The sequence below is a fragment of the Bidens hawaiensis genome, unplaced genomic scaffold, assembly GCF_021521415.1.
Source record: "Bidens hawaiensis isolate Kalapana, Puna unplaced genomic scaffold, B.hawaiensis_p1.1 tig00000780_1, whole genome shotgun sequence".
Taxonomy (NCBI): Eukaryota; Viridiplantae; Streptophyta; class Magnoliopsida; order Asterales; family Asteraceae; genus Bidens; species Bidens hawaiensis.
Window position 1 is genome coordinate 3,790,306 of NW_027491045.1, and position 16,685 is coordinate 3,806,990.

Here is a 16,685-nt window from a genome sequence, read left to right on the forward strand (position 1 = left end):
ATCATAGAAAGATCATATAAGAAGTATATCACCTCAAGATCAAGTTTTAACAAATGAACCTAAAGTGGCACCTTCATTCTACGCACATTTTATTATTTAACTAAACAATTTTAATCTACAACACTTTACTTTAATTATACTATTTTTGAAATGTTAAACTACATAAGTTAGACATATAATTTGTTACTTAATGAACCGAACTGATCCGATATTTATTTTGGGAGTGGATGACATAAAAAAATAAATGAAAGTTGGGTTGCATTTATTAACATTTATTATGGGCTCATGTGATAGTTATGGGCTGCAATAAATTGGCAGGAGCCCACAAGAAAAGAGAACGATCATCCTGAAAATTATTAAAATATCTTGGGTCAAAGGCGTGTAAAAGTTTGGACTTTAAGTAAAATATAAATTCGATAAATTATATATAAAAGTAAATAATACAATAGTAATTGTAATTTCTTTGATTAAAAATGGGTTGGTGTTGTTTATTTTATTAAAAACTAGTTTGAGGCCCGTGTATTACATGAGTAGTTCTTGAAAATACAATATTTAATAAATAATCAGTATATAAGAAACAATAAACCTGTTAAACACTATTAATACAGTTGTTGTATAATGTTCTTAAAACAATATTAAAGTAAATGATAATTTTAAATATCAAATGTTTGAAAGAAATAGGAAGTAAATATTGAAATAACAAAATTTGGAGCATAAATTTTAAGAATGGTAATTATTATTTTACTATTATAAATTTGTTAAAAAGAATGAGGTTTAATGTAGGAGTGACAAGTGGCAAAATTTGTCTTTTATTAGAGAGTATAGATACAATTTTTTTTTCAAATATACATGTATATATAAAATATATATTTTTTCTTTTTTACAATTTTCGGGCATATCTAGGTGATCGGGTCTGAGACCATCGACCCCCCCCCGGAATCATAGACGCCCCTGGAAAAGAGTCTATATACATATACCACACTCAACAATAAACAATGAATTAACGTCAAATGCTTATTAACAAAATGCCACATTAATTCAAACAACTTATTCGACACAAACGAAAACGTTACACGTTACAGCCCAAGAGAGTAAGGAAAACCCGTGTTCTTTAACCAATTACCGCCGTCAATAAAGCTTCCGGGGGTAAAACCTCGAGCTTCCGAAGCACTAGTAATCACCTTGAACCCCTTCCACTTCACTCTTTTTGTCGTACCCGCCCCAACCCTATTATTCTGATACTCACCATAATACAATGTATTAAGCGCAAAGTTCCCGTCCCAAGGGAACCATCCCTCCGGGTGTATCACATCACTTATCGTCGTTTGCATTACAACCGTTCTTGAATATTCCTTCCACGGACGCCCTAAGTACGTTGGAAAGTCCTTTTGTACCGGTTTTAAATCTGACGTGGCTCCAATTCTTGATTTTGAATCACGATCCCGGTGTTTTGGTTAGGGTCGGTTCGGCCTTGGGCCGTGACCATGTTCTTTTGTTTTGGGCCTGGTTTGCGGGCATGGATGTCGCAATCTTGCAAAACGGCTGCAGCATTGCCGAAAATGAAGTCAACTGTGCCGGCTATGAAACAGTTGATGTAGAACTGACGGTTGGTGTGGACATAAAGGGTGTTGGTATGCTATCATACCGCATCGGTAGAATGCTGACTTGTCTGAAAGCAATATAGGTCTTTTTGTTGATTTTGCTCAATTATTGTAATCCCACATTGTCAATCATTCTCTGTAATGGTGTTTGGTTATGAAATGAAGGAAACATTTATTTTGCATTGTGTGCACCCATTTCTCCATATATGATCATGTTTGAATTCACTTGCTATTGTGAAAAATCATGAAGTATAACGATTATATTGTTACAGATAATGGAGATAGGCACTTCGTGCCTGGCTACGATCCTTCATGTAGGCTCAATTTAACTTCTCTATCCGGTTGGATTCCCTGATGGGAACAAAATGTGAGGACTTCGTCAATCGGTCAACAATTATCCAAATAGCGTAAGGACCACTAGATGTTTTGGGTGATTTTGTGATGAAGTCTATGTTAATCGTGTCCAACACCAAATTAGATTGAAGTCACCTAAAATCTTGGAGAATATTAAATATAATAATAATAATAAGTTTATTATTATTAAGTATCGGGCTATCCTTAAGTACCGGTTAATGATCCCTATGTTCCCGACTGATGAACCTTGCCCAATTTGTCGCAAGGTATGTTTGGATTCTTTTGGTGACCATGCGGTGCATTGCAAAGAATTACCTGGCTTTAAATACAGACATGATTTGGTTAGGGATGTTCTGTGTGATGTTCTTAAACGGGCAGGGATTTCTGCTAAAAATGAGGCCCCTGTTAACTTTCTCACGGATCCTCTTGAAGGGAGGTCTACTTTACGACCAACTGATATTCTTGTGTTCGGGTGGGCAGGGGGGAAACACGCCTGTGTGGATCTTACAGGAGTGTCTCCTCTTGTTGGGCTCAGGGACCGTGGGTTTGTTGTGGGTCAGGCTGTGTTGAAGGCTGAATCAGGCAAAGTTGCTAAACACGAGAAAGCTTGTTTAGATAATTAACATGTCTTTCTACCATTTGCCTTTGATACATTTGGTTTTCTGGCCCAGAGGCTATGAAATTTTTGAGTAGGGTTCAGCGCGTCGTACTCGGAACCTCTTCAGCTTCTAGGTCCCAAAGCTTCGTTTTTAGCAGGATTGGTTTTACTATTCAAAAGGGGGTTGCGGCGCAGCTTGTTGCCCGTTTACCTGCCACTTTATTGTAATCGTTTTATAGTGAATTATAAAAATGCTAAACAGGAAGTAAAATATGAAAAAAAGTTTATTATTATAGATAAATTATTCTTATCTTTAATCCTAACTATATTTGGTTTTAAATTGTGTATTTGAGTTAGTATAGGATTAGAACCGTGGGTTTATATATACCCTAGGTTTAATGTGTTAGTAATTATTAAGTTTTTCTCGTTTGTTGTTTTCTTAATAAAAGAGTTGATTGTGTGTTGATCAAATCTCGTGTTTGTGTTCTTGATTCACTTGCTAAAAGTTTAACAGTCCGTGGAAATTTGCTCCCATTTCCATTGTGGTATATCTCATGTTGCAAAAGTTAAACACCTACCTACGTATGTGGCAATATCACCTTTAAATTGGTCCATCGATACAACTCCTTAAGGTCTTTGTATGTGTGTATTGAGTATTTGGACTTGTGAGCTTTGTCTAAAACTAACTCACGCAGGACCCTGGTTTTCGGTACCCAGATTCTTTCCATGAAATATAAAGTCTCCTAGGTTTTAGGCACTAACAGTTTAACCATTCCTTGAAGAAATACATTTTATTATCAACTGTTATATTTTTCTTTTGTTGTCATTATAAATGTATATGACACGGCATTTGATTTAAGATTTAGCAATTACTTTTAAAATTAAAAATCTTATGTGCTACTTGAATCAAAGCTGCACATAACTGCATTGATCCAAAGATTTTATGACTCTACTTGTTCTGGATTGGATTAAATAATAATAATGATAATAATAAAATCATCAAGAAGCCATTCAAACTTCCAAATAATAGCAAAGTAGTTGACAGATTTAAAATCAAATAACATAGGTAACATAGGCATTCTAGTTATAAGCAACAGGAAATTGAAATTCATAATTAAACATAATAAAAACATAAATTTTGTTCCGAAAACACGGGGTGATGAAATGAAACCAGATCAGCTTGAAACTTGAGGGTCATCTTATATTGCACCTCAAACTTTATACTTTGGTTGCATCAATCCAAGGCCTTTTGTTCTTAGCGTCCCACTTTAAAACGCCGTTATAAACCTTAAGATCTGGCTGATCAAGCAAAAGCAGTGTTTCCATGTAGGGATACGCAGAAACCCCCCCCCCCCCCCCCCCAACTCCATCAATATTACCAACATTATCTATGCGTTTTGAGTTGGGCTCGTAAATAGAAAGTTGGTTACAACCATTTCCTTTCGAAATTACAATTACAGGTTCACCACTCCTCCGAAATCCCGCTACTGAATCTATTTCTGAAGTAATAGTGAAGAGCTTTGTGAACGATTTAGAATCACCACCCCCCATCATCCATACATCGAGACCTGAATTCTCAAACTCATCTTCTTGTCCCATAATAACAAGAGACTCCCCTAGCTTATACATGGTCAAAGACCAAACAATGTCTGTTAAACTATCCGGAAAGGTTATTTCTCTAAATTCCTCACTTGTCATATCAAATGAAATAATCATATTACAATATGACATTCCATAATCAAGACCCCTATCGGCAGCAAGCCAATAAAAAACTCCATCTGCAACTACCTCATTATGGCGGTTAAAATGAATTGATTTACGAGGGAGATTGCCATATGACCTTCTCCAAACCTTTGTGCGTAATGTAAAAACCTCAACCTCGGGAGGGTTGCAAGTTTCGGTTTCCATACCCTTCGTCATGTGGCGATCAGCATATGTAATATTGACAATCTTAAGGTCATTAGTCTTACGACAAACCCCAAAACCTATAGCAGATCTATATATACGTCCTATGACCTTAGGCAAAACAATAGCAATAGCTTTTCTAATTGAAATATTCCAAAGAACAACCGTACCACCCTTTGTATAGTCATCGGAGGAAGTGGGGCTGTACAAACATACCAAGCCGTCAGAGCAACCGACTATTCTAGGCCATACAAGCGTCTTAACAACAGTAGGAAGAGTTAGTGAAACTAATTTCTGTTGGTGTAAGGTGTCATCATCAATAAGTGAAACATATTTGTTTTCATAATCAGGTTGGTCAGACTCATACTTCACTAGTAGATGATGCACCTGTGCGTGGTGGCCGTTGTAATGCTTAATAATAAAATCAGTGCTGTCGATGAGAGACTTCCATGTTTTGGAGACCGACCGGAACTGAATCAATAATTTGACAGGAAACCTTTTGATGATTTCCTGTTGGATTTCGAGTGGTATGTTGTCTGACATTGTGATTTGAGATTATGGATGGCTTTCTAGGGTTTATGTGTGTGATGTGGCTGCTATATAAAATCAGGTTTCCATTGAGTCATCAACGAAATAATAATCATATTTAAGACTGTGTTAATTTTATATTTTTATTTAAGAAAGTAAAATATTATATTAAACAACAAATTAAACTATTGTGCTATATTTGCGTGAGAGTCAACATTCGGATTAGGATTTAGGGGTGTTCAAAATTTGATTCGAATTAGATTCGATTCGTATTCGTATTCGAGTATGGTAATCAAATGGGAATTGAATACTAATTCATGATTTTTTATTCGATTCGATTCAGAATTCGAATTCAAATTATATAATATATTAATATATATTTAATTTATTAATTTGGGTAAAATCCTTAAATAATAAATGTCAAAAAATAATAATAAATCACAATAACCCATACTATACTTAATTTTGAACTTATTTTCTTGTGTTATTATAGCTACTTTAAATTTATATTTATATGTTTTACGTTGATGATTATAAATTTTGAAGTTTTTGACATATGTGAACTTGAATCAATTCAAATTTATTCGCATTCGATTCAAATACGAATAAAATCGAATTTCGAATATGGGATGTAATACGAATACGAATACGAATCGAATAATCCAACTTTTAAACGAATAATAATCGAATACGAATACCATCAAAAAAATAAATTATTCGATTCGATTAACTTGATAATTCGTTATTCAATTCGATGAACACCCCTATTCGGATTAGACATTACTAACATCAAAACCTCATCTCGTTATCTTAAGTGTCGATTTAGTGCAATACCAATTTGAAGGACTTGAATGACGAATACGAAAAGTATAACGGTAATATGAAAGATCTCAGAGCAATTTGGTAAAGATCTAAACTACAAGGGGTAATTTAGATTTCTTGGAATCTAAGTTTTTTATATTCTTAATGTTTAAGATAAATATTATTTAGTATTTTACATTATAATTAAATGTTTCCTAGTTAAAGCAGGCGTTGTGATGTTATCAATTCGGATCCCGAGTCCACCTGGTTTTTCATCCCATCTTGTGTTACACCATAGAGTTCTGCTCTTGTGGCGGCACAACAACTGTAAGTGGTATCCGGCGGTATAGTTTTCGGGGGAACATTCAAGCCAAACTTTGAAGCTAGCATGGGCCTGGTTAAGATAGCATAGTGTAGCTAGAGTGGGGCAACGAGACTCTTCAAATTGAAGAGTGTGATGGTCTAAACACAACAAAAAAATATCGTTCTAAAAAAAGCAAGACTAGGACTAGGATTGTGGGTGTTATATTATAAATTGTTTTCTAATTATTTTTTTTCATTTTAGTATATTAAGTTCTCGTTTAATATATATAAAAAGTAATCATATAAGATTTATATAATATCGTATTTGATTTCTTGATCCACTTGATCAGTAAGTTCAACCGATCATTCCTTATGTAATGAGAGATCTTTAAATAAAAAAGGGTCATGTATGCATGACCTGAATATGATAGCTTGTCATACTAAGGACGTGAGTGTGTGATGTCTACATATTAAAATATGAGCATCATAGTTCAAAACTTCAAATTTAGGATAAAACGTGCTACTATTAGAGGGGAAGGGGCACTTAAGGATATTACCCATGCATTGGTCAATTATATAGTGCCACCTCATTTTTACTCTTAATTACCAACAGATCACAAACTTACAGGCAACACCTACCCACAAGTACCCTAAAACTTTATTATTATTATTATTATTATTATTATTATTATTATTATTATTATTATTATCAGATTTTAATTCTTCAATGACCAATAATGAATCAATGTTGTGTGGCAAACCTTTGCCATGAAATGAAACCATGCACCTTACCCACATAAGATGGGGTGGTGTTGCCATGTGGTTTGAAAGCCATACACCCTAACCATATGGGTGCCATTCCCCTCTTATAATCCAGTTTATATGAATGAACGGGGTTCTACTTGATATTTTTAATTATTTGAATAGTTTTTATTTATTTAAATAACTAGTTTATATTTTTTCACTCCTTTTTATATTAAGGTCAAGTTATTCTATAAATTGGGACAAAAATGAAAAGGATATGAAGAATTTCTAGGCATAAAATAAACACCTAAAAAATAAAAAAAAATCATAACTCAAAATTTAATTAAAAATGAAAAATGTAAAAACGCAAAAATGTTTCCACCATCGACCCCGTTCTAAAAAAAATTCGAAAAGACACAATGTTGAGTAAAAAACATCATTGTGTTTTGTTTTTATTTCGTCATTGATTGTTTCTTTTTTCCTTAATATTATGTTTTTTTTCTTGATATTATGTTATATTACTCAACATTGTATTATATTTTGTTCGGCATTATGTAGATTTTGCGACCTATTGTGTTTTTTTATTAATCATTGTGTTATTTGTTCATTTTCGGCATTGTTTCATTTTTCACTACATTGTGTCTTTTCGACGAGTATTTTTTTTGTTAACCAGAATGACGGAGGAAACATTTTGGTTTTAAATTTTTTTGGTTTTTAATTTATATTTTAAGTTATGATTTTTTTATTATTTATTTATTAATTTTTTGTTGATGAGATTTTTATGTGGCCACAAATCCTTCTCTCACACTTCCCATTTTTGTCTCCCTTTTTATTTTAACTCTATCCTTTATATTATCCTCATATACTTTTTAAAAATGGCTATATTTTTCATGTTCTTAATAAAAGATATAATAAGATAATCTTTAACCTACCTAAATGTACAAAAATACATATATTTATCAAAAATACATATATTCTTTAAATTATTCCATGAAATCATATCACAAGATCTCGAAATTATCAAATACGTAACCAATTAATCATCAATTCAACGAAAAAACAGATTTGGATCATTAATCGATCAGTTTTATACCTTTCTTCAAGAAACCTGTTTTGAGCGTATTACGGATTTTGAGCGTTTTTTGTATTTTGGCTTTTGAGCGTTTTTTGGTTTTTGGCCTCGAATAAGATAAATTCGGTCATTGAGACCGCCATACATTATTTTATGACCCTAAGAAAGAATCGGATCAATAATTATGCCTTGAGGCCACCCCGTGGTCCGTTCGATATTTTGCCAGTATTGCCAAACCGGGTAGTATACGAGCCGGAGGAAAAACTGAGTATGGGTCGAACCACTAAATCAGATCATAAATTCGGTCATGGAGACTGCCATACAATATTTTGTGACCCTAAGAAAGAATTGGATCAATAATTATACCCTGACGCCACCCCCGTGGCACGTTCGAAATTTTGCCAGTATTGCCAAAGGGGGTAGTACACGAGCTGGAGAAAAAACTGAATATGGGTCGACCCACTGAATCGGATCATAAATTCGGTCATGGTTACTGCCATACAATATATTATGGCCCTAAGGAAGAATCGGATCAATAATTATGCCCTGACGCTAACCAGTGGCCCGTTTGAAAGTTTGCCCGTATTGCCAAAGGGGGTAGTACACGAGCCGGAGGAAAAACTGAGTATGTGTTGAACCACTGAATCGGATCATAAATTCGGTCATAGAGACTGCCCTACAATATTTTGTGACCCTAAGAAAGAATCAGATCAATAATTATGCCCTGAAGCCACCCCGTGGTCCGTTCGAAATTTTGCCTGTATTGCCAAAGGGGGTAGTACACGAGCCGGAGGAAAAACTGAGTTTGTATGGAACCACTGAATCGGATCATAAATTCGGTCATGGAAACTGCAATACAATATTTTATGGCTCTAAGAAAGAATCGGATCAATATTTATGCCCTGACGCCACCCCGTGGCACGTTCAAAATTTTTCCTGTATTGCCAAAGGGGGGGGGGGTAGTACACGAGCCGGGGGAAAAACTGAGTACGGGTCGAACCACTGAAGCAGATCATAAATTCGGTCATGGAGACTGCCATACAATATATTATGGCCCTAAGAAAGAATCGGATCAATAATTATGCCCTGTGGCCACCCCGTGGCTCGTTCGAAATTTTGCCCGTATTGCCAAATGGGGTAGTACACGAGCCGGAGGAAAAACTGAGTATGTGTGGAACCACTGAATCGGATCATAAATTCGGTCATGGAGACTATCATACATTATTTTATGCCTTTAAGAAAGAATCGGATCAATAAGTATGCCCTGACGCCACTCCGTTGCCCGTTCGAAATTTTGCCAGTATTGCCTAAAGGGGTAGTACACGAACCGGAGGAAAAACTGAGTATGGGTCGAACCACTAAATCGGATCATAAATTCGGTCATGGGGACTGCCATACAATATTTTATGGCCCTTAGAAAGAATCGAATAAATAATTATGCCCTAACGCCACCCCTTGGCCCGTTCGAAATTTTGCGAGTATTGGCCAAGGGGATAGTACACGAGCCGGAGGAAAAACCGTGTATGGGTCGAACATCTGAATTAGATCATAAATTCGGTCATTGAGACTGCCATACATTATTTTATGACCCTAAGAAAGAATCGGATCAATAATTATGCCTTGAGGCCACCCTGTGGTCCGTTCGAAATTTTGCTAGTATTGCTAAACCGGGTAGTACACGAGCCGGAGGAAAAACTAAGTATGGGTTGAACCACTGAATCGGAACATAAATTCGGTCATGGAGACTGCCATACAATATTTTGTGATCCTAAGAAAGAATCGGATCAATAATTATGCCCTAACGCCACCCTGTGACACGTTTGAAATTTTGCCAGTATTGCCAAATGGGGTAGTACAGGAGCCGTAGGAAAAACTGAGTATAGGTCGAACCAATAAATAGGATCATAAATTCGATCATGGAGACTTTCATACAATATTTTATAACTGAAAGAAAGAATTGGATCAATAATTATGCCCTGACGCCACCCCGTGGCACGTTCGAAATTTTGTTAGTATTGCCAATGTGGGTAGTACACGAGGAGGAGGAAAAACTGAGTATGAGTCGAACAACTGAATCAGATCATAAATTTGGTCATTGAGACTGACATACAGTATTTTATGGCCCTAAGAAAGAATCGAATCAATAATTATGCCCTGACGTCACCTCGTGGCCCGTTCGAAATTTTGCCCGAATTGCCAAATGGGGTAGTACACGAGCCGGAGGAAAAACTGAGTATGGGTCGAACTGCCAAATCGGATCATAAATTCGGTCTACGAGACTGTCATACAATATTTTATGACCCTAATAAAGAATCGGATCAATAATTATGCCCTGACGCCACCTCGTGGCCAGTTCGAAATTTTGCCAGTATTGCCAAAGGGGGTAGTACACGAGGCGGAGGAAAAACTGAGTATGGTTCGAACCACTGAATCGGATCATAAATTCGGTCATGGAGTCTGTCATACAAAATTTTATGACCCTAAGAAAGAATCGGATCAATAATTTTGCCCTGACGCCACCTCGTGGCCCGTTCGAAATTTTGCCAGATTTGCCAAAGGGGGTAGTACACGAGCCGGAGGAAAAATTGAGTAATGTTTGAACCACTGTATCGGATCATAAATTTGGTCACGGAGACTGTCATACAAAATTTTATGACCCTAAGAAATAATCGGATCAATATTTATGCCCTGACGCCACCATGTGGCACGTTCGAAATTTTGCCATTATCGCCAAAGAGGGTAGTACACGAGCCAGAGGAAAAACTGAGTATGGGTCGAACCACTGAATCGGATCATAAATTCGGTCTACGAGACTGTCAAACAATATTTTATGACCCTAAGTAAGAATCAGATCAATAATTATGCCCTGACGCCACCTCGTGGCCCGTTCGAAAATTTTCCAGTATTGTCGAAGGGGGGTAGTATACGAGCCGGAGGAAAAACTGAGTATGGGATGATCCACTGAATCGAATAATAAATTCGGTCATGGAGACTGTCATACAATATTTTATGGCCTTAAGAAAGAATCGGATCAATAATTATGCCCTAACACCACCAAGTGGCCCGTTCGAAATTTTGCAAGTATTGCCTAAGGAAGTAGTACACGAGCTGGAGGAAAAACTTAGTATGGGTCGAACCACTGAATCGAATCATAAATTCGATTATGGAGACTGCCATACAATATTTTATGTCCCTAAGAAAGAATCAGATCAATAATTATTCCCTAAGGCCACCCCGTGCCCCTTCGAAATTTTGCCCGTATTGCTAATGGGGGTAGTACACGAGCCGGAGGAAAAACTGAGTATGTGTGGAACCACTGAATCAGATCATAAATTCGGTCATGGAGACTGCCGTAAAATATTTTATGGCTTTAAAAAAGAATCGGATCAATATTTACGCCCTGACGCCACCCCATGGCATGTTCGAAATTTTGCTGGTATTTCCAAAGAGGGTAGTACACGAGCCGGAGGAAAAACTGACTATGGGTCGACCCACTGAATCGGATTATAAATTCGGTCATGGAAACTGCCATACAATATTTTATGGCCCTAAGAAAGAATCGGATCAATAATTATGACCTGACACCACCCCGTGGCTCGTTCAAAATTTTGCCAGTATTGCCAAAGGGGGTAGTACATGAGCCGGAGGAAAAACTGAGTATGGGTAGAATCATTGAATCAGATCATAAATTTGATTTAGGAGACTGCCATACAATATTTTATGACCCAAAAAAGAATCGGATCAATAATTATGCACTGACGCCACCCCGTGACCCGTTCAAAATTTTGCCTGTATTGCCAAAGGGGGTAGTACACGAGCCGGAGGAAAAACTGAGTATGGGTCGAACCACTGAACCGGAACATGAATTCGGTCATGGATACTGCCATACAATATTTAATGGCCTTAAGAAAGAATCGTATCAATAATTATGCCTTGACGCCACCCCGTAACACGTTCGAAATTTTGCAAGTATTGCCAAAAGGGGGTAGTACACGTGCCGGAGGAAAAACTGAGTATGGGTCGAACCATTGAATCGGATCATAAATTCGATCATGAAGACTGCCTTACTATATTTTATGGCCCTAAGAAAGAATCTGATCAATAACTATGCCCTGACGCTACCCCGAGACCCGTTCGAAATTTTGCCAGTATTGCCAAATGAGGTAGTTCACGAGCCTGAGGAAAAACTGAATATGTGTCGAACCACTGAATCGGATCATAAATTCGGTCATGGATACTGCCATACAATATTTTATGACCATAAGAAAGAATCGGATCAATAATTATGCCCTGACGCCACCCCGTGGCCCGTTCGAAATTTTGCCCGAATTGCGAAAAGGGGTAGTACACGAGCCGGAGAAAAAACTGAGTATGGGTCGAACCATTAAGTCGGATCATAAATTCGATCATGGAGACTGACATACAATAATTTATGGTCCTAAGAAAAAATAGGATCAATAATTATGCCCTGACGCCACCTCGTGGCTCGTTCGAAATTTTACCCGTATTGCCAAAGGGGGTAGTACACGAGCCGGAGGAAAAACTGAGTATGGGTAGAACCACTGAATCAGATCATAAATTCGGTCATGGAGACTGCAATACAATATTTTGTGACCCTAAGAAAGAATCGAATCAATAAGTTTGCTCTGACGCCACACCGAGACCCGTTCGAAATTTTGCAAGTATTGCCAAAGGGGTAGTACTCGAGCCGGAGGAAAAACTGAGTATGGGTCCAACCACTGAATCGAATCATAAATTCGATCATGAAGACTGCCATACAATATTTTACGATATTAAGAAAGAATCGGAGCAATAATTATGCCTTGACACCACCACGTTGCCCGTTCGACATTATGCCCGTATTGCTAAAGGGGGTAGTACACGAGCCAGGGGAAAAACTGAGTATGGGTAGAACCACTGAATCAGATCGTAAATTCGGTCTAAAAGACTGCCATACAATATTTTATGGCCCTAAGAAAGAATTGGATCAATAATTATACCCTAACGCCACCCCGTGGCCCGTTCGAAATTTTGCCAATATTGTCAAAATTGGTAGTTCACGAGCCGGAGGAAAAACTTAGTATGGGCCGAACTACTGAACCGGATCATAAATTTTGTCATGGAGACTGCCATACAATATTTTATGGCCTTAAGAAAGAATCGGATCAATAATTATGCCCTGACGCCACCCCGTGGCCCGTTCGAAATTTTGCTCGTATTGCCAAAGGGGGTAGTACACGAGCGGGAGGAAAAACTGAGTATAGGTCGAACCACTAAATCGAATCATAAATTCGATCATGGTGACTTCCATACAATATTTAATGGCCCTAAGAAAGAATCGGATCAATAATTATGTCCTGACGCCACCCCGAGACCCGTTCGAAATTTTGCCAGTATTGCCAAAGGGGTAGTACACGAGCCGGAGGAAACACTGAGTATGTGTCGAACTATTGAATCGGATCATAAATTCGATAATGGAGACTTCCATACAATATTTTATGGTCATAAGAAAGAATCGGATCAATAATTATGCCCTGACGCCACCCCGTGGCCAGTTCGAAATTTTGCCAGTATTGCCAAAGAGTGTAGTACACGAGCCGGAGGAAAAACTGAGTATGGGTCGAACCACTGAACCGGATCATAAATTCGGTCATGGAGACTGCCATAAAATAATTTATGGCCTTAAGAAAGAATCAGATCAATAATTATGTCCTGACGCCACCCCGTGACCCGTTCGAAAATTTGCAAGTATTGCCAAAGGTGATTGTACATGAGCTGGAGGAAAAACCGTGTATGGTCCGAACCACTGAATCGAATCATAAATTTGATCATGGAGACTTCCATACAATATTTTATGGCCCTAAGAAAGAATCAGATCAATAATTATGCCCTGATGCCACCCCGTGGCCCGTTCGAAATTTTGCTCGTATTGCCAAAGGAGGTAGTACACGAGCCGGAGGAAAAACTGAGTATGTGTGGAACCACTGAATCAGATCATAAATTCGGTAATGGAGACTGCCATACAATATTTTATGGCCTTAAAAAGAATCGCATCAATAATTATGCCCAGACGCCACCCCGTGACCCGTTCGAAAATTTTCAAGTATTGCCAAAGGGGATAGTACACGGGCGGAAAGAAAAACTAAGTATGGGTCAACCACTAAATCGGATCATAAATTCGGTCATGGAGACTTCCATACAATATTTTATAACCCTAAGAAAGAATCTGATCAATAATTAGGCCCTGATGCCACCCCGTGGCATGTTCGAAATTTTGCCAGTATTACCAAAGGGGGTAGTACACGAGCCGGAGAAAAAACTGAATATGGGTCGACCCACTGAATCGGATCATAAAATCGGTCATGGTTACTGCCATACAATATATTATGGCCCTAAGGAAGAATCGGATCAATAATTATGCCCTGACGCCAACCAGTGGCCCGTTTGATAGTTTGCCCGTATTGCCAAAGGGGGTAGTACACGAGCCGGAGGAAAAACTGAGTATGTGTGGAACCACTGAATCGGATCATAAATTCGGTCATAGAGACTGCCCTAAAATATTTTGTGACCCTAATAATCAGATCAATAATTATGCCCTGAAGCCACCCCGTGGTCCGTTCGAAATTTTGCCTGTATTGCCAAAGGGGGTAGTACACTAGCCGGAGGAAAAACTGAGTTTGTGTGGAACCACTGAATCGGATCATAAATTCGGTCATGGAAACTGCCATACAATATTTTATGGCTCTAAGAAAGAATCGGATCAATATTTATGCCCTGACGCCACCCCGTGGCACGTTCAAAATTTTGCCTGTATTGCCAAAGGGGGTAGTATATGAGCCGGGGGAAAAACTGAGTACGGGTCGAACCACTGAAGCAGATCATAAATTCGGTCAGGGAGACTGCCATACAATATTTTATGGCCCTAAGAAAGAATCGGATCAATAATTATGCCCTGTGGCCACCCCGTGGCTCGTTCGAAATTTTGCCCGTATTGCTAAAGGGGGTAGTACACGAGCCGGAGGAAAAATTGAGTATGGGTAGAACCACTGAATCAGATCATAAATTCGGTCTACGAGACTGCCATACAATATTTCATGGCTTTAAAGGAGAAGCCTCCTGATTGAGGTTTCGGGAGCAAGTCCGGCTGAAGACTATTCAATAAACTTAGCGCTTCCCGGGAGGCAACCTGGTAATATCTTTCCTTATTATTTTATTTTCATTTTTATTTTAATTTCCGTGTTTTGCCGGGTGTTTCTTCTCTTACTTGCAGGTTATTCCTTGGTTGGTTGAAGTTGGTTGATGAGCTTGAGTTTTAAACAAGTGTGGGGATGCAATTTGCTTAAAGATTGCCGCTTCCGTTTGTGAGCGATAGCTTGATAGAGAGCACGGAGTTTTAAGCTTGCGTTCAAATAGGAGGGCGAGGAACATAATTCACCGCACACTTTCATGAGCACACTTTCACCGCACACTAACATTGATGACAATGTGAAATTTAAGTATAGGGATGGGGAACTGACGTTTTCATTTTTAAGAAACATAAAAGAATATTGAAAATCTTGGTAGTTAATATTTTACAAAAAAGGTTTTAAAGAAAAATGTCCCTTGAAATTGTTTTTCTTCTACGTTAAGCAGGAAATGGATTATTACCGTTGTGTTAACGAACTCTCGGAACTTTTGAAAAATAAAATATAATAATAAAAGAAGAGATGGTTTGCATATCTTATTTGGGATGTGTCGGTAGGCCCAACTAGCTTTGATAGTCCTCTTTAGCAGATTTTTATATAATAATTTGAAAAACGGTGAAACCGAATTTCGATGCTTAGGGAGGATTACCATAATCTGAAAACTTTGAGATGGTTATACTTAGATGCACTCAAACCAGCACCCCACCACATATCCATCTTTTTACGAGCATAGAAAATAGTTATATAATTTAGGGTGATATAAAAAAACAAAAAAAAAAGAAAAAAAAAAGAAAATAAAACACAAAAAGAAATATGTTTTGAAAGTGTATTATGAGAAATCATTCCGAAAAAAAAATGAATGTGAAGAAAGTTATGCATTGTAAAATGCCAAAGAAGCATTCTTTAAAGTTAGTAAAAGAGGCCAAAGATGCACATACTAGACGTGACTTAGAGTTTACATGTTACCAAGGGGATAGTGACTCTGAGGATACACTATTGGGGCTCGAAGGTTCTTAGTCAATAAATATCAAATTAGGAATTTATAGGACAAAGTCCAATAATATTTAGGAATAGCTCGTACGACCTCCACAGGACCATTCATCCATCAAATTTCACCGAGTGCATCTAATTAGTACCATCAACGAGTCCTTAGCTTATGGTGATTTGTCGAACCAGTTTGCTTCGACTCTAGTTCTTCTAGCTCTCTTTGTCTGAGATGGGGTAGGTGTAGCTTTGATTTTTAGACTTAAAACGCTTAATGCAATTGAGGGCTTGATTGGTTAGTGGCTGGGTTTAAGTGGACAACAATACCGGCAATCGCGGTCAATATGTCGAGCTGTTTCTTGTGTTTTAGTAATGATAAATAATCTGGGATTTTGTTGTACAGATCATAAATTCGGTCATTGAAACTGCCAAACAATTTTTTATGGCCCTAAAAAAGAATCGGATCAATATTTATGCCCTGACGCCACCCCGTGGCCCGTTCGAAATTTTGCGAGTATTACCAAAGCGGGTAGTGCACGAGCCGGAGGAAAAGCTAAGTATAGGTCGAACCACTGAACCGGATCTTAAATTCGGTCATGGAGACTGCCATA

General features: G+C 37.8%; 1 protein-coding gene across 1 annotated transcript; it reads right to left on the minus strand.

The window, feature by feature from the left end:
* Positions 1–3,771: 3,771 nt before the first annotated feature.
* On the minus strand, positions 3,772–5,001 carry LOC143535908 (putative F-box protein At1g32420). Its single transcript, XM_077030032.1, has one exon. It carries the CDS (start codon positions 4,999–5,001, stop codon positions 3,772–3,774), a length of 1,230 nt encoding a protein of 409 aa, XP_076886147.1.
* Positions 5,002–16,685: the final 11,684 nt, after the last annotated feature.

Bases quoted from the DNA above. Each gene is read 5' to 3' on its own strand.
- LOC143535908 (XM_077030032.1), bottom strand. From the start codon at position 5,001: ATGTCAGACAACATACCACTCGAAATCCAACAGGAAATCATCAAAAGG.